Genomic DNA, 25,007 nt, shown 5'->3' on the forward strand with positions numbered 1-25,007 from the left:
CTACCCCCATGCCACGCATCGCACCCTCAACCTATAGCCCATCTCCATCTTCCAAAAGGGCCTATCAAGTCGAATGCGAAGAACCACCCAGTAACCCTTTTTATCACATCAAATTCCAGAAAGCACTCTCAGGAGCCATGCCATGCATCTCCAATCTGAACAGGGTCTTGTCTAGTACCACGCTACATCAGAAGGCTGGGTCGACTGTTCACAGCCTTCAGCAACAGGCTGTGAATCTGGGGCATCAGGAGCTTCCCTCGTCGCGCATTGTTGGTATGATAGGTGATTCTGCAGTGGGAAAGAGCAGTCTCATCAACTCACTACTCGATAAGCCAAACCTAGCAAAGTCGGTAAGTAAGATCGTAGCAACTTGCGAAACAAAATTGCTAACACGTAATTGCGCAGAGTGGCAATGGTACTGCTTGTACCTGTACGGTGACAGAATACGTGTATCACGATAGTGATAATTTTACCATCCGGGTCCAGTACTTCGACCGAGATGAGCTTGAGTATCAATTGAAAGACCTCGTGAGCGCGTACCGAAACATAAAGGAACCTCATGATACTATGGAACCAGGGCAGCAGAACAAGCCAGACCTGCAAGAGAACAAGGAAGCTTTGGTACACAAGGCCAATCTCGCGAGGCAAACCTTTGAAGCAATTTTCACTCGACATCTCAAAGAAGATCCCGAAGCTCTCTCACGCGAAGAGTTCAATGTCACTGTCGAGAAGATGATGCTCTGGGTCCGGGAACTGCTTCCAGAATCCGAAGACGAGGAATCTTTTGCTGCCCTCCAAGAGTGCGCTGATCGGCTGGTCATTCTGACTTCGGGGACCGGCGATTCATTCTCGAGTTCACAATCTGGCATGCGCTGGCCTTTGATCAAAAGTATGAAGGTATACTTGAGAGCAGTCATACTGAGCAAAGGACTCATCTTAGCGGACGTGCCTGGGCTTCGCGACAGCAACCCTGTGCGTGCACGGATCACGGAGCAATATATTCGACAATGCGATCAGATCTTTGCCGTCCTACCTATCCAACGGGCTGCTGACGACAAAAGCCTCGATAACATATTCAAGCTAGCCCAAGACGCGAATCTCTGCAAAGTTGACATAGTATGCACCAAGTCCGAGGATGTGAATACTGCAAATGCTGCGTCTGAATGGGCAGAACACAAGGGTGAAATTGAAGCGCTTCAAATTGAGATGGATAACATACGTGACAATATCAATGAGATAGCAGAAGCTTTGGCCGAAGAAGAGGATCTCGGTTTCGGAACCGAGAATCTCAAGAGAAATGGAAGGTACCAAAAGTTGTTATATGAACATCGTAAGTTGGAGAAAGACAGACAGTGCAAAGAGCACGAGTTGCCACATCGGCTCATTCAGATCCGCAATACTTCAGTCACTGCTAAACTCCACCACAAATACAAGGACCTCGAAGCCGCAAAACGCCCCAAGATATTCTGTGTAAGCCACATATTGTACACGGATAATCGTACCGGAACTAGTGCAGTGCATCTTGCCGCCATCCGCATCAGTGGTATTCCAGATCTTAGACGACATTGCATTGGTATCATTGCAGAGAGCCATTACCGGATTTCTAAGCAACTCATCGATCACGAACTCCCAGCATTCCTTGGTTCGGTCGAGCTATGGGTGAATTCTGGAGGTGGCAATGCCACATCGGAACAGCGGAGAATTCGCGAAATCCTACCCAAGATTGACGGATACTTGCTTCAGGTACGAAACCAATTGACTGTTGCATGCTGATAGCCGCATGTCACATCCAACGCAACCCACCTCTTCGCCTAGTTGTTTGAGGCAAGACAAAAAGTCCATGCTGATATTCTTCCGTAGTTTGAAGACGAAGAGATGTTGATTCATGCCATGTTGCGCGTCTTGCTAGAGAAGTTCAAAGAGACGATAGAGGATCGTATGAGTATGTTTCCACTTTATCTATTGAATTCCTGCTTTCCCCATTAACTTTTATTTTCCAGTTTCATCGGCCACAAAGTGGTCTGAATATGCCGAAAAGGCTAGCAAATTATGGCATGAGGTACGTATTCAAGCTGCAGGTATGAATGATACTTGACGGAATATCTGCTGACTAAGTATTAGTGGAATGCAGCTACGTATTCTGCATTCTGTCGCCATAAAGGAGACCATTCTACACAAGCAGTTGGCTACCGTAATTGGAACGATGAAGCGATTGCTTGTTTGAAAAAAGATTTGAACTCTGCTTGGGAAGCTTTTGTTGGGATTCTGAAAGGGAAGCTGAAAGAGCTAACTGATGACATAAAAAGACTGTTTGATCGTATGCACACCTTGGCAATGCCTCAACAACAAAACGGAAAGTCTTTGGTTCTGAGCCACACTTCCGCAATCCGGGGGCTCCGCAATACCCTGATACATCGCAGGGACATTGCACTGGTAGGTATGGGGGAGAGCCAGGAATGCTTCTGGTCAGGAATGGCCACACTCAAAGTGAATACTCTTGGGTCTTTACAAACGGCGTTTGTAGGAGAGTGCATGAAGAAGACGTACAACGAAGCCAATAGTGAACACGGTAAGTGCTTTTTTCTCATCAGCATACTCTTTTGCGGCCCAGTACTGATATAGCTCTAGGTCCGGGGTGCACAAAAAGGAAAAGGGCGTTGATTACAGGACGATTCGGCTCTGAGGCGTTGTTCTTGGACATGCGGAAAGCATGCAAGGTTCATTTTGCACGTCTCGCAGAAGAACTGCAAGTTGATATGTGCAATGTGCTGCGAGCGCAGATTAGTCTTATTGAGAGGGATCTGTACACGTTGCGAGAGAGCCTTGCAGAGCTGAATCGTGACCGCGATCCAGGTTTCAGGGAAAGAGTAAAAAGAGCAATGGTGGATACGGAGGAGAAGGTCGCCGAGGCTCAGAAGCTCGTTCGTGAGGCAGAAGAAGAGATGGATGTGCGAGTACCTTGAGTTCTTTTTGTATATCATCTTGTTTTGCAATCAACGACATCCACTTCTTGCATCGATTGTTGCTTCGCCACATGGTAAACTCATCATAGGATAACATCTGATAGCTTGGCCATAGAATCAATACCAGATTAGGGGAAATAAGACTTGCATATTAAATGATTAGATTTAGCTGTTATGTATGCGACCTATTCCCATCTCAGATGTATACAAGATAGAAAAATATTCTAGGACGATGTGTGGTCTCCCGTGACCTGAGGGACACCAGCGCAAGGACCGTCGCCTTTACTGCCGGGCCAATTGCACTTGTTGAATGTGAGAAAATTGTCCGGGGTGGCGAACCAGATGGACTGGCAAGATTGGTACGTGTAATTCACCTCGGGGAGGTATACGCTATTTGGCCTGTCATTGAAGCAGCACGTTGTCTGTGATTAAGCGAAATGAATGTGTTAGCTTGTTACTTTTTGTGGTTGACTTTCTTTTTCGGAGGGGATGGAGACTTACGGGACCACCGCTGTATACGCAGCAGGAATTAACGCCAGCGGCACCATAAATGCCACCCCAAGTTGGGCAGCTGCCGAGAGGAACGGCTGGAGCTGCGGCTGCAGCTGCTGCTGCTGCTTGAACGGCAGGACTGTCGGATACAGGGGCAGCAAGAATGCTAGCGGCGCCGGCAAGGGCAAGAAAGACAGCAGAGGCGTACATGTTGAACGTTTGAGAAGTTTGTGATTGAATGAGGGATTAGAGATTGTAGTTTAAGCGAATGGACTGTGGAGTGAGAAGATGCTGTGAGGCGTGAGTAGGATGAATGCTGGAAAAGACAAGTCCTTATAAGGTTGCGTTTCTTGAAGCGTATAACCTACAACATGCTTAAGCGAGCATTAACAGCGCTTCCAAAACGGGAAGGACGTTGTGATTAGTTTCCTATGGTTTTGGAAAACTAATTTTTGAAATTGAAATTCAATCTCCGTTAAAGCACCGCGCACTTACTTATAGGCAATGATAAGTCAGCTTACAGGGATGTCCTTGCGGGGTATCAAAGCAAATACACGTGGACCAATCTATAGAGTTGATTGTACTGGCATTCTCAAGGAACATAGGATGATTATTCTCCTATATGTAGGAACTTCTTTGTATTGATCTTGCTCTCTGGTCAGTGTATCTGTGGTCGTAATCGTAATGGCTTAGCTTGCAGGATTGATGGAGTTGTTAGCGACGGACATGCGGTCGGAAACAAGCTAGAAGCATTGCAGAAACAAACGAGGTAAAACAGGGATACAGCTTAACTATTGGTAGCAAGAGTGGTTAACCCCAAGGATAACTCTGCGGGGAAGTGTAAGAAAATCACCAGAAGGGTCCCACCGCCCGTTACTGCTGTGTCCCCTGTGCCCGAAGCTTCCGGACTAATTGATTTCTAAACTATAATTATCCGAATTCGTAAGCTAATCGGCACGACCAAGCATCCACTTAACCGATAAGGGGTTGCACTAAACCAGAACATGATGCACTAAGCTTTTAGCCAAACAAGAAAAAAGTATAGGTTTACAGCCTCTTGCATATATCCTCGATAATCTCATCCGTCTTGGCCTTGCCACCCATGTCTGGGCTCAAAAGCTTACCCTCCTCGAGGTTTGCATCGACAGCAGTGTAAATCCTGGCGGCAGCCTCTTCTTCACCGATGAACTCGAGCATCAAGGCAGTAGATCGGATGGTAGCAATTGGGTTGGCAATGCCCTGGCCCTCAATGTCGGGGGCAGAGCCATGGCAGGGCTCACCAATGACAAAGTCCTTACCAACGTTGGCGGAGGGAACGAGACCGAGAGAGCCGACCAGGGCGGCAGCACCATCGGACAGAATGTCACCGTAGAGGTTGGGGGCGACAATGACGTCGTAGTCCTGAGGTTGGCGGAATAGCTTGTAGACCATGGAGTCGACAATCTGCTCCTCAACGCCAACCATTTGGTACTTTGCGTCTTGCAGAGCACGGCGCGAGGTCTCGCGGAAAAGGCCGTCGGTCTGAGACAGGACGTTGGACTTGTGGGTGATTGTGACGAGGGGGCGGGAGTGGATGGAGTTGCCACCAGCATCGCGGACACGCTGCCTTCGCAGGGCAATGTCCCCGGCCATGGCTGCAATGTTGAACGAGGCCGTCTCGGAGATGCGTTTGATAGCCTCGGCAATCTTGGAGCCGTCGGGGGCAGTGTACGTCTTCTCCTCCTTGACGTAAAGGTCCTCGGTGTTCTCACGCACAATGACCAGGTCCACGTCACGCAGACCTCCCCGGACGCTCTTGACAGGGCGCACGTTTGCGTATAGCTTCATCTTCTTCCTCAGCGCCACAATGGGGCTTGAGTAGCCCTTGGTCTGAACCGTGGGCGAGCTGACGGCGCCAAAGAGGGCGCCATCGCAGTCGGACTTGAGCGCCTCGACCGTCTTGTCGGGCAGAGCAGCGCCCGTCTTCTGAAATGTCTCCCAGCCGGCCTCGTGGTGCGAGAAGGAAAACTTGAGGCCCAAAGATGAGGGCAGAGCCTCGAGAATGCGACGACCGGCGGGGATGACTTCGCGGCCAATGCCGTCACCGGGAATGAGGCCTGTTGAGGTTAGTGAGGGAGGGAGGGATTGGTGTTGTGGCAGTTAATGTTGTGGCGGAGTAGATACACCAATTGGCCTTTGCCAGACAGGCTGTGGGGGGTTTGGAGTGTTGCATGGGGATTTCTTACCAATCCTCAGCGTGCGTGCGGCCATTGTGAAGCTGTGACACAAGAGAAGTCAATGTTATGTGCCTGGGAATTTTTGGGGTTGCAGCTCGCCGAACTTCGGAGCCCCGGGTTTATCCGTCCTCTCCGCGGCGTGCGCACTGCTAACAAGTACGTAGTCGAGGAAGTAAGAAAATTGGCCTTGATTAGAGAAGATGGCCTACAGTGACGATATATCAAAAAAATACCCGATTTCATCCCTCGACACTATTTAGATTTGACAAGCGTGTGTCCTTGACCCGACGATGGTGTTGATTGGACAGCGGGTACAACTAGCGACGCCCGCCCGTACCCCGTGGGGAGGGCCAGTCTTATTACATGTGGTAGTAACACCAGCAATACCACAAACAAAACACCACCCTTAGCCATGCTAACCAACCAAACCAGCTATAGCCCTGTACATCTATCGTGCATTCCAATACCATAACGCCGCGCTGATGCATACCCTCCAAGACACCCTGCGCATCATGCATGACTACGTCATGTCCTAGTCCAGCTCATCGTCTTTGCTATCTTTCCCTGCCTCCTTCTCTCCCTCTTTACCATGGACCTCTGCAAACTTTTCTTCTGCGTCCTCGACACCCTCCTTCTTGGCCTGGTCCGTGGGCAGCAGCTCAATAACCACGACAAAGAGCTCCTGGTTGGTCTCGCGATTCTTGAGCACGTACCTAAGTGTGTGCGAGCTGATTAGTGAATGATCGCGTCAGCTCCTCATCCCGATCCAAGCAAAAAATTAACGTGTGATTACGTCCCAAGAAATAAATCCAAACACTGCTAGGAAAGGAGCCACTTACCGCAACGGTTGTCCGTCCCAATGTCTAATCATGGAAATGTTCGGCAGTCCGTAACCAATCTTTAGCGCAAACTCGTTAAAGTCCAGATAAGGGTTGAAAAAGTCGCACTGGTACTCCCTGCCTGCCTCAAAGGTGAAGTCCTTGCGATTCTGTTCAGTGAGGAAAAACTTTTGCCGGGCGCCCGCCTTATCAGGTATACCCTTTTCCTTCCTGACCGCAGCGCCCTCGCCATCTGCGCCCTCTTCGTATACAACGACCTCGTCTTCTGAGCCGCTCTTTTCTACATCCCCCTCGGTCTGCGCCTCTCCCTCCGAATTCTTGTCTCCAGGTTGTTCGTCCTTCTTACTGCCGATGCGAAAGACGTTGATGGACGAAAGCAGCGCCCCGTACAGATACGGCTCGTCCGCGTACACATCGCCATCCAGCCCAGGATCAATCCACCACTTGACGATACCAAACGCCTTGTCAAACAGTGGCGGCAACCGGTCGCGAATCGGGTGGTCAAAGTCGTTTCCAAACACAAGCTTGTCGCCCGCAATGTCCTGCTTCGGGGTAAAGGAAAATGATATCGAGTAGCGGTCGTATGGGTGTTGGGGCGTGGAGAAGTATGGTGACGTCGATGGCGAGCCTTCTGGTAGTCCTTTGGAGAGTGAGGTTAGTCACTGATGGGCGGGGCATGAGGGGCAAATGTACCGCGATAGTCCTTGATGCGCATATGCACCTTCGCGTCAATAAGGTCCGACGATATGCTCACTGGCTTCTCGCGATTCACAGGCACAGGCTCATGCTTAGACACATCGTATGTCGGCCCTGCCGTTACGCGCAGCATATACTGCTCGTGGCTCGTCATGCCTTCCGATATATTTGTGGATGTGCGAATACTTTTTTTGGATTTTCTGATCTGGGTGCCAGAGATGGAGAACCTGGTGACTGATCAATAACTACAAAAAAGGCGGGTATGGCTGAGAAGGAGACCTGCGAGGATGAAACGCCGCCCGCGCTTTCGCCGCCGCCCAAATTTTGGTGATTGCTGATGACGTTCCCAGGGTGCATGGCCAGGGATCGACATGCTAGTCCCGATATGGAATGGGGTCGTCTGCCTCGCAGATCATCACAGCCTCCGCTCTCCACTGCGCCCAGAACCCATTAACACCAGGGACATTGTATCTATTCAACCCATAAGAAAACCAAAGAAACCCTAATATAGAGACTCGTCCAAACCTACACTCCATAGCCATCCGTATCCCAGCCACTAAACCCTCGTGAATGAATCAATGTCTACTCGCTCGTAGAACGACACGTGACCAAACGTCTCCCAGTATTGCGCGATCCGGTCATGAGATATTAAAATGAGCTGCGATGCCATGTAGTTATCTGACCCTTAGGTTAGTAATCGCCACCATCATGTCGCATTTACAAAAGCATACCGTCTCGAAATCCTGTCGCTGCAATGTGCCCTACACTGCGCACAATTCGCGCGCCTTGAAAGATTTCCTCACTTGCCACCCTCAGCAACCCGTTCGGGCCAATGTCAGGTGCAATAAATGTATACTCCCCTCTCGGTATGTTTGGGTCACCGGTCAACTTGACGGCTTCGATGCGGCCACGGTAGACCGCATCGCCGTCCTGTTGTGCGTCACCTTGACCGCGACTTTCCGATGCCCGTTCGTGGTATGACTGTTGGAGAGTTGCGACACTATCTTCCAGATCATCGGCATTTTCCATCTGACCATCTTCGTCATCGGAATGCGCTGCGTCGGTGGGTGCAGTAGTCCATGACCCCTCACTGCTCACACTTTCCTCGCGCTCCGCTGCTCGCAGAGCCCACTCGGCTCGTTCTGGAAGAGGTCTTGGATTATCAGGCTGCATGACAACTAGGAACTCACAACCATGCCCAGCATAATCGCCGCACCAGATGCCCTGCCATGGCTTTTGTCGAGTCGGAGTGTAGCACTCCTCGGGTAGCGTCGCCCACGTCGAAATGTTCTCGCCAATTCGCATGTTAAATCTTATTGACTGAGTCGCAAATTGCATCCACTTGCGCAACCTAAATGTCGAAGTAGACAGCTGGTTGAGTAAGCCAGGCTTGTGTCCAGATTGCGTGAACCCAGAAGGCGACTGGTCGTTGCGAGTGCGATGAACACTGGGCACTGTAAGTGGAGGCCATACAGGTGTCGCTTCCGTAGTGATATTCTCAGGCCAAGGTCTGGTTAGCAGCAGATGTGAACGCAGTACTGTGTGTCGAGACAGGTTCATTGGTATTTCCTTCTGCAATCGATGACCTACGCGTCCGATCCCTTCTTCATAGGCGCTGCTGTTCAGTCGGACTACGGGCACGTTCAGATCCAACTTCACGCGAGGACTGAAGGTATGAATAATGGCATCGGGATGCTGGTCCCACGACAGAGACTCGGGTACCCGGCGCTCGGCAACAAGTTCATATGCTTCGATTGCGTTGAGTCGATGATCATAGCGCGCTACAATGAGCTTTCCAGTGTGCACGTTGTCCGCAAACCATAACTTCTTCCCGGCAATAAACCAGTAGGGATGGTGCTCCTTGAACAATTCCCGCCAGGTCCGATGCGCGGGCTTGGACACAGCAGGCCCTGAAATCTCCGCCTGGACTAGTCGTTGCCAAAGAATGTCTTGGTTTGTGTGATCTTGCAGCACCCGGCTTACCAAACCTATGGAGAGGAGGTCTGAAAGACATAGGTGACCCAGGATTTGTTGTAAGAGCTCCGCGGGGAGTCTCAGCAACGGGGGAGTCATTGTGTGTGGGGCTGAACTCTCGTCCCTGGGTATGTATGAATACATTGGTCCAGAAAGCGGTGGGTACCGGGATATGATACCTCGATGGTGGCAGAATGTGAGATACGTAGCAACGATTGATGGATTGCAACTCAGTCCGAGGGTTGGTGGTTAACTATGCATAGGCTACTCCAACGCCACGTACCACGACACAGATGGCAGGGCTTCCAGATATTGGATTTGTTCCGTTTGAGGTAAGATGCGAGCAGGTATCTCCAATTGGTGGTAAATGCAACGGTACACCTGGTACGGGACGGAGCTTGGTACACTCCCGCTTGGCAACGCCCGGGTATCACCTTCCCACCTTCGCCTAGCTGCACCAGTGCCAAACAAGATTGGCGCTCCCAGTCGACGAATGCGATTGCTATGCAAGATGAAGACGGTCTCGCCAATCTGTAAAAATAACAGTTACCTGCTCTTTTGGGCTGCTTACCCTGTGCGGAGCTGATGACGAGCGTGCGATATCGGATATCGGGTCGTGTGGGACAAGGTTGGGGATGTGACTTGGGATCAGATTGCGTGCAGTTGGAGTAAGACGATTGCAGGTAACGGTCAAAATCAGGAATGGCCGGAATTCAGTGTACTGTGTACGCACCAGGAGAGAGCAGGGCGAATAAAGAGGTGTAGACTAGGGTGTGGAGTAGTAATGGGCAGACATAGTGTACAATCACGACAGCATGACGCGTTGACGCACAGACTCCCATGGCCCGCCGGCTAGCGTCGCCACCGCCCATGTGGCTTTTTGTGGGGTGCGGCAAACCCGACTTCGCTTGTACGTACGACACCATATAGCTGCTACGTATGTATATATATATATATACATGTATAACATCTCGTCCTTGAATTTCAGATCAATCATCTCAGTCATATGTCATTCCGCGTTAGCCGTTCCTGCTGCTTCTGCTGGTTGCAAGAATAAGCATGGTAAAGGTGGTCACGCGAGCAATTCCCCTCTTAGACATCACAAACCATACTGATGGATCGTGATAACAAGCAAAAGACGACAAGCACCATGAATAATATCGAGAGATCACTAATTCTTCGTAGCAATACGTGAGACGCCAATTTCAAGGATTTGACTACATTTCCACCATCCCAGTGACAAAGACAAACTTTGAGTACAAGAATCATCCCGTACACCTTTTGTCTTCCTCTCTTAGAAAAAGTGCTCAAAAAAGTTGCCATCGAAGCCATCTCCCGAAACTGGCATGGCGGGATCGAGTATATCCGCCAGCTCAGAAACGTTGAACAATCCGATTTGGGTGTCTCCGCTCAACGTCGCCAAATCGAGCCCCTCCCACGAAACCGGTACGCCAGAATTGGAGATATCTGCCAGCTCGGAAGCGTCGAGTAGTCCGGCTTGGAAGCCTCCACTCGGTTGCTCCAAACCGAGACCGTTGTCGCCATCTTCGTTTAATGGCTCGCCAAACAACTCCACGTCCAAGTCTCCATCTTCATCATCCTCGGGGGCATTCCCCTCAGCCATCGATATTGGCTCGCCAAAGAAGGCAACGTCGAGATCTTCATCCCCATTATCCTTGGGGGAATTCTCTTCTGGCGTCGAGATTGGCTCCTCGGCCTCCTGATGCTCGACCTGAAGGGGAGTCTGTTCTGGCTGCTCACGCCCCTTACACACCTCTGTAAGCATAACAGGGGGAGCTTGTTCAGCTCCCTGACTCCCACTCCCTTCCACGCCCCCAACAACCGCCTGTGTCGCCCGGGAAATCGCTTCCTCCACCCGCCTCTCTTCCTCTTCCCTTTGCCTCTTTTGCAGTTGCCCAAGCGCAGATCGAGGGTTCACACGAGGTTTCTTGGCAGCAGCTTGTTTTGGAGCTCTCAAGGACTGTGCAGCCGAATTCACGCCTGCCATGCGCGGGTCAGGCTTCCACTCCAGTGGCGGCATGCAAGCCTTGATGCGAGTCGAGTCTCGGTCCCGCATCTCCTTGCTGTACCAATTCTCCCACGTCTTGAGTTTCCGCGGAATCTTGCCATGGATGAAGGCTTGTTCTTCAATTTTGGAACAAATCCTTTCGTACTTGCGCTTGACGGCGCCCTCGAGCTGGCGGAGGGTAAAGCCGTTGCGGCAACAGTTGTGGTTGTGGCAAGTGCAGTCCTTGCTGCCTCCGCATCCCGAGTCGACGTGAAGACACATGTACTTGTCTGGTGTCTTCAGTGGGTATGATGCCAAGTCGCGGGATGGAAGCTTGAAGCGCTCGTCGACATCCGAAAATGCTTGTTCATCTTCTTCGGGCGATGGCTGTCGGCGTTTCTTCTTTGGCTGCAGATTTTGCTTCGCGGCCTCGAAGGCATCGAAGGCGGCCAGCTTTTGCCACACGGGATCTGTTGGTTTCCGCGACCGATCGCCATCGAGGTAGATACGGTCAACCATCTCCTTCTGGGCGAGATATCGCTGGTGTTCCGCCTCAGCTTTTGCCTGCCTTTCCAGTCGCACTGACTTGTCCAATTCTGGTGCGAGTCGTTTGGCGGGTCGGCAGTCTTTCCCAGCTTCTGGCTCTGACGCACGGCGCTTCTGGCCGCGCTTCTGGCTTGAAGAGGCGCCTCGCTCATCGTCAATGACGATTGCAGTGTTGTTACCTGCACCAGGCTGTTGTCCTAGCGAAGCAATCTGCGTTGAAGAAGCGGCGCTGCTTTCTTGAGAAATAGCCCTAAGGTCTACTTCGTGCATCTGTTCGATCAGAATCTCTTTGAATCGCTCGGTCCGCTCCTTCAAAGTCCCCTTCCCTCTAGCGCCAAATTGACTGTACCATTGTGCCTCCTTTTGGGCAATTTCCTTGCTCTTTTCCTTGATCACATCAAAAGCAGTAGTATATTCTGAAGAGCTAGGGTCATGGCTTTGCATGATGCGACCAAACACACCGAAAGATACATACAGCTCGTGTCTCTCTGCAGGCGACAAGCATCTCGCATTCCAAAAATCCCCGGGTGTATACAAGCCATGCAATCTTTGTGACGGCGAACAAACCTGCTTGGGACTGATCCCAGGCACGATGGATGAAGGATTCACATTGACCAAGTCTTTTGCGGATTCTGCCAGCCATCCTTGAGGATCACTGCACGAAGCTTGTGTGGTGCATGAGGCTGGTGGATGGTAACGCTGGTGTGGCGTGGGTTGTATCGCCCTTCCCGAGTGAGCCGTGTATTGTGTTTGCTGTTGAATAAAGAAGGACATCCTGCACAGGTCTTGAGTGAAGGGAAGCGAGTCGAGTGTAGTTAGTTGTGTTGAAGTCGTGATTTTGTCTTGAGCGCGCTTGAAGCGAAGCGACGGTTGTAGCTTGAGTGGAAATATGGCCGTATTGAATCGAATGAGGGTATCTCTTCTGAGGTTCTAGTGATGATGGTATTCGCTCTGGGTGTTGATGGACAAAAGTTGTGGTTGTGATGGAGTCGTTTTGGCCTGGTGTTGAGGAGTGAGCAGCGGGTTTCTCATTTTATAATCACTTTCACTGCCGTGGAGATTGTGTCACGCTCTTTCACTGCCTATAATATTTCAAGCGTTCACTGGACAGGTTATGAAAAGTGTTCATGGCGATAGACGCGAGAGTAATCGGATTTGCAAATGCCTCTATCGTCACTGGCTCAGAATAAGTGTTATTGCGCACGCGAACTACGGTTGAGACTGAAAATCCACACGAGCGACTATTTTCATCCTGTCGCTTCGGAGCCATGTTGCTGTCATGAGTATAATTTTGTGGAACTGTGATCGCGGAAACGTGGGTAGCGTGTGCGAATTCTGCTTAAGCGGAAACACTGCGTCATCGCTCACATTACAAAAAGATTGACGAAACATGTTCGATGCGTTTTCATTGCAATCATGTATCTCTTTCATACAATATTTTGCTCATGAATCCTCATCTGCGCTTCCAAACTCTTCTATCTTGCCGCCTTGTGCCTCGGAACTGGCAGTCTTGCTGCCTCAGTCTGAAGCGTCTTGTTAAATTTTACATTTATCCCGACTACCAGAATGAACATGACTGCTCTTGTGAATGAACAATAGCAGTGCAGTGTGTGAACAACTGTACCTGTCGTGCCTTTGTGCGCATCTAGATTGAACGTGTCACGTGACAAGCATTAAGCTGTCAGTAGTGAAGATGGTTAGTTGGTAAAAGGCCTTCTCCTGTAAGAACAACACCAAGTGACGTTCTAGAAAACACTTGCCATGTGTCGAGATACATCCATTCAGGCCAGTCCGTGACCACAAGATCGGTTCCCGTCCGTGTTGTGGAGGGCCCTCGCACCTTTGCATAGTACCCCAGCCTTAAAATAACCTAGCGCTGATAATAAAGGGTTAAGTGGGCGCATGATTCTAGGACAACTCCACTGTTACCTTCAGCTATTCCCAATAGTAACAGCACATCGTGCTTGGACCCTCTGTGAGCGCGCTATGTTCTGGTCGGATAGTTATAGCGACTAGTCCGTTTTACGTGCATCTTGGGTTTTGCTGTCGTCTGGTTAAGCTGACAATACCAGCTCCAACTTCCGGTGTACCCGCTGCGACAACACCGCCGTGACGCCTCCAACCATCATCCATGTGATTTATGCGACTTTTTTGGAGCAACTCGCGCAAAGTCGTTCACACGTCTCGACCAGACAAGACACGCAGTAGTTTGCTGCGGCTGCAACGATGGGAGGGGACGCATCTGGGGCTTGGAATCGCAGGAGTGTCTCGATCACCTCGAGGACGAGAATGTTTGTGGGCTTTGTGAGACGCATTTTGAAACTCCGAGCAACCTTGAACGTGTGAGCTGAACTGAACCTTGGTTGAATGAACATTGACGGGGTGCGCAGCATGAAATGACACATCTAGAGCGGACAATTGAATGTTATGGCTGCTATAAGAAATTTCCCACATATCCCGCTATGATCATCCACCTTGAGGCCGCTACCTGCGTTTCTGGAATCGACATACGCGATTGAAATCAGTCAGCTGCCATGTGTTTTCCAATCGAAGGCGTACCTTGATCAGGAGTACCGCCAGGAATTACTCGAGCGTGTTGATCTACAAGCAATGTATGGATGCATGTACCCATTTCGGTGCCCAAGCTGCAAGTCGAGCTTCACAAATCTATCCGGCCTTTTTCAGCACGTGTACAATAATACATGTCGCCAGGATCTGCATGAGGGTAAGATGGGTAAGTTGATCAAATGGCTAGAGAATCGCCATAACATATGACTTGAGATCAAGGAGGGTGTGGCAACAACGAGCAGCAAGTTTTTGTGTTACTGCATGTATATCTCGATGTGTTTCAGCAAATATCTGAGCATTGATTACTTGAGCACTTGCACAGAGTCTGGTGATAGGGCAACACTGTACTTTTTACGTATGTAACCTAAGCAACAAACTGCCGGTTTTTGCTATCGTGAAAGTATAACTTTTGGTAACTTTTGATGTGTCCTAACATATCATTGTATATTACACTGCTTCCTGACCGCAAGGATGAGAACCATCCACCCCTCAGTCAATTTCATACTCCTACCCGCCTTCTATGTACTCCTACCGATTTCTATCGTCATCGTAACAAGATACGCTGCAATCATATCACAACCCAGCGCCTCGAAGCGACTAACCTTCCAATCCTTCTTTTCCTTATCATAAGTAGCCTTGGCCTTGAAGAACCGACGATGGACATGTCCGAGCTGGGCGAACATTACCTTCTCGCCCGGTTGAGACTGCATCATCGTCCAAGACTTGTTCATCAAGCGCACCAGCTCTCCCCACGCAACGACTCGAAGAAACGATTCTTGCGACATGGAGAAGAGCGTGCGAAAAGATCGATTCCATCCCATAAATATCTTTACAGCGGGCTGGACCACGTCTGCATTCCAGTTGGGCGCAGCGTCATCGGCGTTCCAGCGACTGAACACCTCCTCTGCATTGATCCCGACGTGATCTTTAATCAGAGCAAGCTGCGTAACCGCCAACTCTTCTTCCGACGAGCACTTGAACGCATCACTACGGTGGGGGAACTCTATCATAATCACATCTTTCAATGGCGTGCGTTGCGTACCAAAGATGGCCCTCAGATCCTGCTTGATGCGCTCCGCCAACGTGAGATTGGATTGGGAAACGGATCTCCAGGTCTGAGAAGTCTCTTCGGCATGTCCAGAGTTACTACCAAATCCAGAGTCTCTGGGAGATGAGTTTGTGGCATATCGGAGTTGTACGTCTTGATCAAGGGTCGTAGAAGAGCCCAGATTCGAAACCTGTTCGAGGAGTGAGTCAATCAGTCCCGAGTTGTAAGTGTGACTAGACATGCGGACCGGTACTTCCTCACCTTTGTCGTTCGAGTCGGTCGTCTTTGCCTCCATCTCGGGAACAGGGTTCCAGTCGCGGCCCTCGAGGGCATGCAGCGTCGGTGTGTGTCGTTGGCGTGGCGCAACTGTCGGCAACTCCGCTGCGGAAGTCTCGGCGGGAAGCTCGCTAATATGAACATTGGATCCTTTGTTTTGGTTATCCTGACCAGCTGGAATCGCGTACTTATCGCTAGTGTAGTAGGCTTCTGGTGATAGTTCTGTAATGTCTTTCTGGACTGCTTCTTTGTGGCTATTGTCGTTCAAGTAGTTTTCGTAAAAGAATGGCAAATTTTGAGAGCTGGTGGTGGAGGATGGGCTGGACTTCCTATACACTGAGACGATGTCAGTTTCGTCCTCGTCCGCGATGCGAAAATATATATCAGTAGTAGGGGTATAACCATCTGCGGCATTCTGTTGCTCATGCGCATCCGGGATACCCATAGTTGGCTTAGACTTCAAAGAGCTTCGAGAACTGCTTGGAGATAACTTACTAATTGGGATAGTTCCTATTCCACTATGCATTGAGCGCATGTCAAAAGCACTACCCGCCCGGGTATGATCTGGCTCATGGCTTTTAGAACGGCTATGTATGCCCCTAGCGCTTGCATCTCGTTTTCCTTGATTTTGAGTTGTAGACAAATAGCCAGAATTAGAGCTATTCCAAGGAGCGGGTCGGTTTTCCAGTGGAGCAGTTGCCGGTACACGAGGTTCCTCCGATGAAGCGAAAAACGCCGTACCCAAGGGCGTGCTTACTGATGAAGAGATACCATTAGGATTTTTCCACAAAGAGGGGCGGGCATGCTGCCAAACTTGTGGAGGCATCTCTGACTCTTGCTGCATTGCTGCACCATCTTTGCACGGTCCTACGAAGCGAGGTGTCAGTAGCTTCGCACTGCCGCGCATTCCCATTTCCGGCTTCGGAACCCTCTGAGATACCTTGCTAGTACGTCCATTTTGATTCAGACGTTGGTATTGCTTATGAGAATATCTCGATTCGGATTGTGCTTTAAGTGCGTAAGGGGGTGGCAAATCTTTATTATAACCCTCCCACTTCTCTTGCGACACTGTTATTTCATCTCGGTGAAGAAGGAAATATTCTGCGCATTGCTCCAATTGTACTGGGTCATTGGGAGTCCTGTACGTGCAACCATGGCTTCCAGTACAACGACACACGAATATACGTGCAACATCGGCCCAGTGGAAACAGCGGACATATATTCCGGCGCTTTCCCATATCTTTTCGCGTTTCAGCTGATAATTGATATACTCAGCTACAGTACATGTCTTGTAGTTCATGCGGTCCATGTAAAAATTCAAGCTTGCTTCCAGTTCTGGCCATTCTTTGATAAGGCGGAAGGTTTTCTCTCGATGTCGTGCAGGATGACTGCACCGGCAGACCTTTAGCCTATCTACGCCGACATAGTGAAGCCACCAATCTGGAAAAGACAAACCCGGAAATCGGTGTGGCCAGAGCTCTTCTGTAGTGCATTGTGTGCGTTGACCACGCGCGAAGAAAAGCTTGTCGTAGCGACGATCTTCGAAACACATCGTATTGGTTGGCTGACGGTAACAAGTTATCGGGTACCCCATGGTTTGTAGGCGTCTTTCAATTCTTAATGAGTGAAAATGTGTCTCTTCAATTGATACCCGAATACCCTGGTGGTGGGTGTGAAAAAGAATAGATCGTACGAAGTTCTCTTTATGATAGAACAGACCTGGGAGGTTGTGTCGTCACATTGTTGACACTGCGGTAGGACAGAGATAGCAGAAACATTACAATGCACATAGTTTGAGCCGTTTCTATTTTCTTTTCAAAGGGTATTACAGCATGACGCACAATGTACTTGGAGACCAGGCGCCGGTGATCGCATTGTGCGCCAACAACAATGAGATGCGTCAAATCTTTGACAAAGATGACAATGGTGATTTGTTAGAGTCATCATCCGTCCGATTGGCCTTGTTATCTATGAAAGCTAGCGTTCACGATACCCACGAAAATGAAAAAGCCGTTCACCTCCGCGTCACGTACTTGAGTCCAATGTTGTGGCTACAGTACCATTGACTGCAGCGGCCTTTGCAAGCCGATCAGCTAGTTGATTATGCTCCCTTGGAACATGCCAAAATCCAACCTAGAACAGCTTTAGTGTCGTATACACTCATGGTGCCTTTGCCAGTGAGAACTTACCTTGGTGTTCTTTGCATCGAGTCTTTTGATCAAGGTATCGAGTTTACGGAATAGATCGAGATTTGCAGGCTTCTTGCGTTTAGATGTGCTCCAATTCTGTCGCTACACGATCAATCACATGATTCCCTTTCGCGACTCCTTGCAGATTGTTGAAATATACATACCCTCCATATTCGTAGCCATTTGGTTATTCCCTTGACCACATACGCGGAGTCGGGCGCCACAATCCATGATCTTTGTTCCTTCTTATTTTTTCTAGTAAAGGTACTTGAAAGTGTCCTTAGGCCAATTATTGCCGCGAGAAGCTCTGCTCTTTGATTTGATCGGACCGCAAAGTTGTCCAGCATGTCGGTGATAGCTATAGACAGTTGGCCTGCAGTATTACTGCTATATGCTATACAAATCCCGGATTTGGCTGTGGATTTTCCGTTGTTTTTGCACGCGCCATCAGTGAATATGATGCGGAAGTGATGACAGGGAATGGGCGTTGGTTCATTGCGAAGGTCGTAGAGAGATTGGTTGTTGCATGCACAGCAATAAAATACAAAACCTCCACACCTGGGGCACTCTCGGATAAGATCTTGTACAGGCCGACTGGTAGTTTCTGGGCATAGATACAACCTTCTGTTGCGAACTCCTTTGCCTTGTTCCATCGTTGACGATGTCCAAAGGAAAACCAATCGTTGACTCAAGAGTTGCGACGGGATTTGGTCAAAGGGATGATATCTACACAGAACGGTGCCGATTATCGCAAGCTTCCCTCGATCCGGTTGCAGCCGGCAATCTAAAACAACAACCCAAACTATCGTCAGCCATCTTCCGGGTCTACATACCATTTCTAGTAAAGCTAACACCGGTACATACCGTTGTTCGAAACATTTTGGGGTCCGTGCAGGACGCCTGACGTGTGACGTTTGTTATCGCGATGCATTGTTCACAATGAGCAAGCAAATATGATAACGACTCATTGTGTTTGGCGCAAGCATTGCTATTTTTTGGCACCCATATCTTGCTGAATGAGTAGATGTCGCGTGGTTGGGCTGATTGTTCCCAAGCTTGCTTGACCAAACGACAATTAAGAAGGCTATAACAATTGAAGTCCTAACAGCACGACAATCTCAACGAGTAAAAAAATTTGAGTGGAGTGAAAATGCCATCCAAGGGCTTAGCGGGGATAAATAGCGGCTTCTTGGATGCATCAGAGTACCACCAGCCTTCCGCCTATATTTCACACACCTTGCATGACTACACTTTTATCTTCGAACCAGCAACATGTCTGCTACAAATATTCTCCGTCCCAATTTCGAATATATACATTTTATACGACCACCAACCGTGGAATTTCATGAAAAGAGATCACCGCAATATAATGCTTCACACCCGTCGTCCTTTTCAGTTTCACGAGATATCGCCCTTTTTCATGGCGAGGCTATTTGAAAAGAGACTAAAAATATCGTATGGAAGTCGCTGTTTCATATCATCCGCTACCAGAATCTGGAATTATGTTTTCAGCGCCCGGGGATTTTAATGGCCGGGAGAACGAGCCAGAAATCTGACTCTTTAACGAGCGCTGTGTTCCAGGCACAGTGCTAAACTCTACATTTTGGGCCTTCAACTCCCACCACGAAGAAAAATGCGTGATTTGAGCAAGACGACAATGTCGCTTGCACACCGCCCTCTCCGGACAGCCCTTCTCTCTATATACTTGCAACATATCCGTCGCGCTTCTCTGACCCGCGTTTTCTTTTGACTTTGTCTAGAGACGCTGTCTTGCGACTCGAAAAACTAGATGGGTTGACTCGGAACCTGGCTTGCTTCATATCCTGCGTGGGAGAAGATGTGATTGATCTTGAACCGACCAACCCACCACCTGTGCAAGTACGGGTGTTGAATGCGGTCATTACTATCTTGACGAGTATCATTCCTCGAAATACGGACCATGTTGTTCTGTCAGTGTTGCGACGCTATCTATATACTGGTGCTGCATATAATCGACCGCTACTCCATTCTGTCAGCGCTTGGCTACTGTCGCTGCAAGTGCGCACTGAGGGACTCAATTCGAATCTCAACCTCTGTTGTTTCTTGGCAGTCTCCGATACCTATCTTCTACCAGCCCTTTCTCAGAAGTCTCGTTTCTAGCAGTAAACATTAACTCAACCACCAGCTCATGCCCACAGCCTTTGTTGAGATACCTCAAGTTGCGAAACATTATTTATATTTGATAATTTTGTGCAATATGCACAATTTGACAGGACCTTCTTGCCCTGCGTAATACAGTTAGTTTTCTGCTCCTTGAATAACCAAAACCATGTTGCCCCTATGAAAAAGAATATTGAACGTAAAATGCAACCTCATCATCATACAAAAACATTATGTTTTCAATCCCAATGATCATGCACCAATGACCAATCAAGCCCAATGAATAAAAACGCCAACAAACATGCTCGCAAAAACAAAGTCAGACCACCTCCCACTCACTAACACATCTGCCGATGAAGCTGCGGTATTGTCTCCTGTTGGGCTGGTCAAAGTCCTAGTCGGCTGACCGCATGTCAGGCCACTGCAAGAGGATGATGTTGCAGTAGTACTCTCAGCAGTCTCGGTCGCCGTAATGGATATTGAGCCCTCGATAACTGCAACAGGGGTCTCTCCCGGCAGAAGCGAAATCTCCATACCATCGATCGTCGTCTCTCCACCTGGCAATAGTGTGTCGCCATTGGGAAGTAGTAGGCCGCCACTAGATGCAGCTGGTATAAAGGAGAAGCCGGATGGGAGCGCATCAGGAGATATAGTCGTACCTCCGACGACTATCTCGTCTGTTTTCGTAGGGACAGGAATCGTAGTAGTACCAACGATCAAGCCGGTATCGTCACGTGAAACAGTTATGCTTCCGATGACAGTTGTTTCGCCAACATCTAGCTCTGTCGCGAGCTGTCCCACATGGATGGGTACTCCATTAACGTCGAGTGTGGAAGTACTGGGTATGGATGTCTCCTGGTTTAGCGGGATAGAACGCGTGCCATCTACTACAAGGAAAGAGCTAGATTCGTCGAGCGAGATGGTATTGGTTCCGATAGTGGTCATCTGGCCAGGCTGCAGTCCCGGCACTATATCATCTATGTCCACAGTAGTACCGCCAATAACAACGGGTGCTACGATGGGTGCTGGGGTCATTGGCGGCGGCAGTCCAATTGTTTTGGTACCACCAACCACGACAAACCCGGCGGAGCTGTCAAGGGAAATTGGCACGTCGTCGATAGTCGTTTGTTGGCCTGGACTGAATCTAGTCGTGGTTCCGCTGATCACGATTTCAGATCGCGACGGGTCAATTACAATGGGACCAGCTCCTGGCAATGTGACAACTGGTGGAGGTGTGGCGTCATTGGTAGGTTGGGGCCCTGGCGCACCGGTAATGGGTGGTTTCACACCTACTTTAGAAAGTGTTGGGTCTACTGGCTTAACTTCCGGGGGACCTTTCGGGGACTCCTGAGGTTGTGCTGGTGGGTTCGGAGGCTGTACATGCGATGGTCCGGGTTGGGCTGGGCTATCTTTCGTGGTGACTGGTGGAGTCTTTGAAGGGGTTGGTGGAGAATCCAAGCCTGGATTTGGCTTACTGTATATCTGATCAATCTTTTGTATCATACTACTGAAACTTCACTTACGCTGTTGATGTAGGATCTACGATAGGGATATGCGGAGTAAGGTAGTCATAGTCAAAGAGAGTTGAGACCGTGATTGCTGTCGCGGTTACGATCTCGGATGTTGGAGGAATGTATGGATGTAGAGTAATGACGGAGGTCGATGTAAATGAGCAAGATTTTGTCGTAAAACCTGGTACTGGATATAGTTTCGTATTCGTGGGGTATGGTATTGAATATGTGGGATACGTTGTGGTGCTATTAGAGACTCTGTACTGACTTGGCAATGTTAGTTGACCTAAACTGTCTTTTTTTTCTGAAATACGTACTCTTCAGTTGTGGATGCGGTGGCTGTGAGTTCATCGGTGGTGGATTCATCGGCTGGGAAAGCGATCATCACCTCATCGCTCGTTGTCATGGCCTTATCACGAACAGTTTCATAACGAGTGGCTGTAGTACCGTTTGGGTAGGGAGTGACATGCATCAGTATGGTGAGCACTGCTGTTTCCGTAATAGTCTCTACGATCTGCGAGTACGACGGCATATAGTACTCTGTGGTAGTTTCTGTACATGGTCCTGTAGAGGTTGGGGGAGCCGTTGTGTTGCGTAGGGTGGGCGGCACCGTTGTCTTGGGTACAGTGTACGAAGTTGTGATGTTGTCTACAGTGTGGGTGAATGCCGCACACACAGCTATTTAAAAGATGCTCGTCAGCTTCAGGTAAGTATGGAGATTATGTTTATTACCAATTAAGCATGAGTAGACGAGTATTATGAAAGCGCTCGCCATTGTCACCGTTAGGCTAGAAGTTAGGGTCTACAGCCACCAAAAGTTGGAGTGATAAAGAGGAGGGGCGCCCGACAATACGGAAACGAAAAGCAAGGCAGAAGGATCAGAAGATCAATCTGAGAGCTTGATTCTGCGCAGCGAATCCCATGTCAGCTTTGTGTGTTGTCGCTCAGCCTCGAAGTTGGCCCCCAAAGCTGTGCTCTTGGCGCAGGCTCGGCGATGGGACTATGATTGGCTGTATGCATTTGCATTGACTCAATGAGGCAGGATGCAATAAGATTTTATTGCAAGCGTAGGTTAGGCGTCCGATCTGCGTACTCTCTAACAGCAGGGATGCTCCCGTTAATGTCCACTCAACATGCACGCCCGATGCAGGGCTTTGGGGGTGGCGTGGCTAGTACTGTTGTCTAGACTCAGCCCGCTGTCCTGCCATTCCACTCCACCATCCTCTGTAGACCTCGACAATTTCCATACTACTTGCATACTTTCCAAGACACTCGGCCTCTGCGAGCGTGAGCGTTCCGCGAGGCGGGTAGCAGCCAGATGGCGAAACCACTCTCTCTTGCGGGATCGGGACGCTGGTATGGGAACGATGGGAGCTGGACAGGGTACTTACTACGTTCCACCAGGCTGTGAAAGGCACTCGCATGCTCAGTGCGCTGACAACGACAGCTTCTCAGTCCAAGTGGGAACGCCACCACAAACGTTTGAAGTATTCCCATCTTTTCAGTCGCAGAACGTGTGGCTACCAATCGGCGAAGAATGTTCGCGAATCCAAGCCGATGCGGGAGCGTGTGGTAGCTCTCGCGGTGCAGCACCTTTTCAACAAAGTCCAAGTCCCGGCTTCCAGCCAAACATGTCTTCGTCCTGGCAGGCCATCAATCTCTTCGAACTGGGGCTTGAGAAAGTCCGTGGTATAACGGGCAATGGATTTGTCGGGCTGGACGACGTCAAAGTAGGGAATATCTCGCTTGACAAATTTCCTGTCACTGCATACGCTTCGCCCGGCTTCTGGGTAGGGCAACTCGGCCTTTTGCCATTGTCGATAAACTACTCCACAACAGTCAACTCACCATCGTTCCTAGTCGCTTTAAGAGATGGGGGGCATATACCGAGCGTAGCGTACGGTTACCAAGCAGGCGCTCCGTATCGGGGTACCAAGGTGCCAGCAAGTCTGGTGCTTGGAGGTTATGACAGCTCGCGTGCGTCAAAACCACTTACTGTTAACATCAACACCGACATGAGCAGAGCGTTGACAGTTTCTATACACGACATTGTAGCGACCGGCACTTTGAACGGCACACTATCTCTAGTTAACAGCGAGCGAATTCTTGCGCCCCTCGACTCGTCAATTCCTGAACTATGGCTCCCCAAGTCGGTGTGCGATCGCTTTGAGTCTGCATTTGGGTTGCAATACCATGAAGGATCTGGGCGTTATCTTTTGTCAGACGCTCAGAGAGACCGACTCCGGTCGATGAACCCCGTTGTGACAATGACGATTGGCTCAGACACCTCCATATCCGGCAACAGTACCATTATTCAACTTCCATATGCTGCTTTCGACTTGCAAGCTGGTTTTCCGATTTTTGTCAACGAGACCAATTATTTCCCGATCCGCAGGGCTGACAATGACAGTCAATACGCAATCGGCAGAGCTTTTCTCCAGGAAGCATACATTGGCGTGGATTTTGAGTCAGGAACTTTCAACGTCAGCGCGGCAAAATGGGACAAGCTAGACCCAGAAATCATTCCGATAGCATCATCAGAAAGCAAAGCAGCCGCTGAGAAGAAGGGTGGTTTGCCGACTGGCGCGATAGCTGGAATAGTTGTCGGATGTGTAGTTGGAGTAGCTCTGCTCGGTGTATGTGCATGGTTGGTGATGCGGAAAAGAAAGCGCAAGAATATTACACAACATGACGCTGTCGAGACAGCGGCGAACGAGAAAATAAGATACGAGATGCAGCCCCCTTCGGAACTGGAATCGAACGCTCTGAGAGTTGCGGAACTTCCGGGGAAGCAGGGAAAAAGTGAGCTGTACGAAAGCAGGGCCGTGCCTGAACTGAGCAGTCGAGATTGCATCCATGAAATGCCGGCAGAGCCTGTTCCCGGACTGCCGGCCAAGCATGATGAGGGCGCAGACCAAAATGAAGCCGATGAGAGGAAACAAGAGAGAAGGAGTCAATAGCGCAGTTGGAAGGGAAAGGGAAAAAGAAATGGCCAAGACAGGCTAGTGCATCATTCTACATCTAAGCATGTTCGGAAGCATCATGAGATGCATTACGAACCACATTAATCATTGTAACATATATACCCCGCAAATATGCATTTCAAATTAAGTATTAAATTAGCAAACTTGACAGCAAAAACAAGCACTCCGTTGCATATGCATCAACTCAGTCAGTGTCGTATGTACGTTCATGACACAAAATACATCGAGTATTGCAAGATTGAATGGACCCTTTTTCTCTAAATAGTCGCATCCCAATATAGGAAAGCACAAGAGGAAAAAGCAACCAGTCGCTTATTCATCACCGCGCTCGACTCACCCTCGCCTCAGTCTTGTCTTCTCACTCTTGCCTTTCCCTCATCCTCACGATACAAGATGACAGACAACAAAAGCTCAGTTGCAACACCTCAACTGCTCTACGAATGGTGCAACAAGGTGATGCAAAAACTGCGTCCGTCTTTCCTCAAGAACCACGAACGCCATTGCCTATTATTTCACTACCCCAGTGTGGATGCACTTCTCTATGGCACACTTCAACAA

General features: G+C 49.5%; 11 protein-coding genes across 11 annotated transcripts; 3 read left to right on the top strand and 8 right to left on the bottom strand.

The window, feature by feature from the left end:
• Positions 1–8: 8 nt before the first annotated feature.
• COCVIDRAFT_109543 (hypothetical protein) lies at positions 9–2,963 on the top strand (the record flags this gene model as incomplete). The annotated part of the gene is made up of 6 exons (XM_014697252.1): positions 9–350; positions 406–1,761; positions 1,861–1,942; positions 2,001–2,059; positions 2,122–2,569; positions 2,629–2,963. The coding sequence occupies 6 exons, from the start codon at positions 9–11 to the stop codon at positions 2,961–2,963; spliced, it is 2,622 nt and encodes an 873-aa protein (XP_014552738.1).
• Positions 2,964–3,187: 224 nt separating this feature from the next.
• Positions 3,188–3,665, bottom strand: COCVIDRAFT_29915 (hypothetical protein; the record flags this gene model as incomplete). Its single annotated transcript, XM_014697253.1, has 2 exons — positions 3,188–3,385; positions 3,465–3,665. 2 exons carry the CDS (start codon positions 3,663–3,665, stop codon positions 3,188–3,190), a joined length of 399 nt encoding a protein of 132 aa, XP_014552739.1.
• An 837-nt stretch (positions 3,666–4,502) lies between these two features.
• Positions 4,503–5,705, bottom strand: COCVIDRAFT_41121 (hypothetical protein; the record flags this gene model as incomplete). Its single annotated transcript, XM_014697254.1, has 2 exons — positions 4,503–5,551; positions 5,681–5,705. 2 exons carry the CDS (start codon positions 5,703–5,705, stop codon positions 4,503–4,505), a joined length of 1,074 nt encoding a protein of 357 aa, XP_014552740.1.
• A 498-nt stretch (positions 5,706–6,203) lies between these two features.
• COCVIDRAFT_109473 (hypothetical protein) lies at positions 6,204–7,360 on the bottom strand (the record flags this gene model as incomplete). Its single annotated transcript, XM_014697255.1, has 3 exons — positions 6,204–6,399; positions 6,511–7,150; positions 7,204–7,360. 3 exons carry the CDS (start codon positions 7,358–7,360, stop codon positions 6,204–6,206), a joined length of 993 nt encoding a protein of 330 aa, XP_014552741.1.
• A 402-nt stretch (positions 7,361–7,762) lies between these two features.
• On the bottom strand, positions 7,763–10,022 carry COCVIDRAFT_41123 (hypothetical protein; the record flags this gene model as incomplete). Its single annotated transcript, XM_014697256.1, has 3 exons — positions 7,763–7,884; positions 7,938–9,304; positions 10,003–10,022. The coding sequence occupies 3 exons, from the start codon at positions 10,020–10,022 to the stop codon at positions 7,763–7,765; spliced, it is 1,509 nt and encodes a 502-aa protein (XP_014552742.1).
• A 452-nt stretch (positions 10,023–10,474) lies between these two features.
• Positions 10,475–12,508, bottom strand: COCVIDRAFT_41124 (hypothetical protein; the record flags this gene model as incomplete). The annotated part of the gene is made up of 1 exon (XM_014697257.1): positions 10,475–12,508. One exon carries the CDS (start codon positions 12,506–12,508, stop codon positions 10,475–10,477), a length of 2,034 nt encoding a protein of 677 aa, XP_014552743.1.
• A 1,622-nt stretch (positions 12,509–14,130) lies between these two features.
• On the top strand, positions 14,131–14,509 carry COCVIDRAFT_41125 (hypothetical protein; the record flags this gene model as incomplete). The annotated part of the gene is made up of 2 exons (XM_014697258.1): positions 14,131–14,226; positions 14,288–14,509. 2 exons carry the CDS (start codon positions 14,131–14,133, stop codon positions 14,507–14,509), a joined length of 318 nt encoding a protein of 105 aa, XP_014552744.1.
• A 311-nt stretch (positions 14,510–14,820) lies between these two features.
• On the bottom strand, positions 14,821–15,591 carry COCVIDRAFT_109511 (hypothetical protein; the record flags this gene model as incomplete). Its single annotated transcript, XM_014697259.1, has 1 exon — positions 14,821–15,591. One exon carries the CDS (start codon positions 15,589–15,591, stop codon positions 14,821–14,823), a length of 771 nt encoding a protein of 256 aa, XP_014552745.1.
• Positions 15,592–15,627: 36 nt separating this feature from the next.
• Positions 15,628–17,178, bottom strand: COCVIDRAFT_46188 (hypothetical protein; the record flags this gene model as incomplete). The annotated part of the gene is made up of 1 exon (XM_014697260.1): positions 15,628–17,178. A coding segment is annotated over one exon (1,551 nt), but the record flags the coding sequence as incomplete, so codon positions are not given.
• Positions 17,179–20,224: 3,046 nt separating this feature from the next.
• On the bottom strand, positions 20,225–22,240 carry COCVIDRAFT_41128 (hypothetical protein; the record flags this gene model as incomplete). Its single annotated transcript, XM_014697261.1, has 4 exons — positions 20,225–21,428; positions 21,478–21,732; positions 21,783–22,143; positions 22,198–22,240. The coding sequence occupies 4 exons, from the start codon at positions 22,238–22,240 to the stop codon at positions 20,225–20,227; spliced, it is 1,863 nt and encodes a 620-aa protein (XP_014552747.1).
• A 543-nt stretch (positions 22,241–22,783) lies between these two features.
• COCVIDRAFT_109485 (hypothetical protein) lies at positions 22,784–24,425 on the top strand (the record flags this gene model as incomplete). Its single annotated transcript, XM_014697262.1, has 2 exons — positions 22,784–22,848; positions 22,913–24,425. 2 exons carry the CDS (start codon positions 22,784–22,786, stop codon positions 24,423–24,425), a joined length of 1,578 nt encoding a protein of 525 aa, XP_014552748.1.
• Between the last annotated feature and the right edge of the window lie 582 nt (positions 24,426–25,007).

Source organism: Bipolaris victoriae, assembly GCF_000527765.1.
Source record: "Bipolaris victoriae FI3 unplaced genomic scaffold scaffold_102, whole genome shotgun sequence".
Lineage (NCBI taxonomy): Eukaryota > Fungi > Ascomycota > Dothideomycetes > Pleosporales > Pleosporaceae > Bipolaris > Bipolaris victoriae.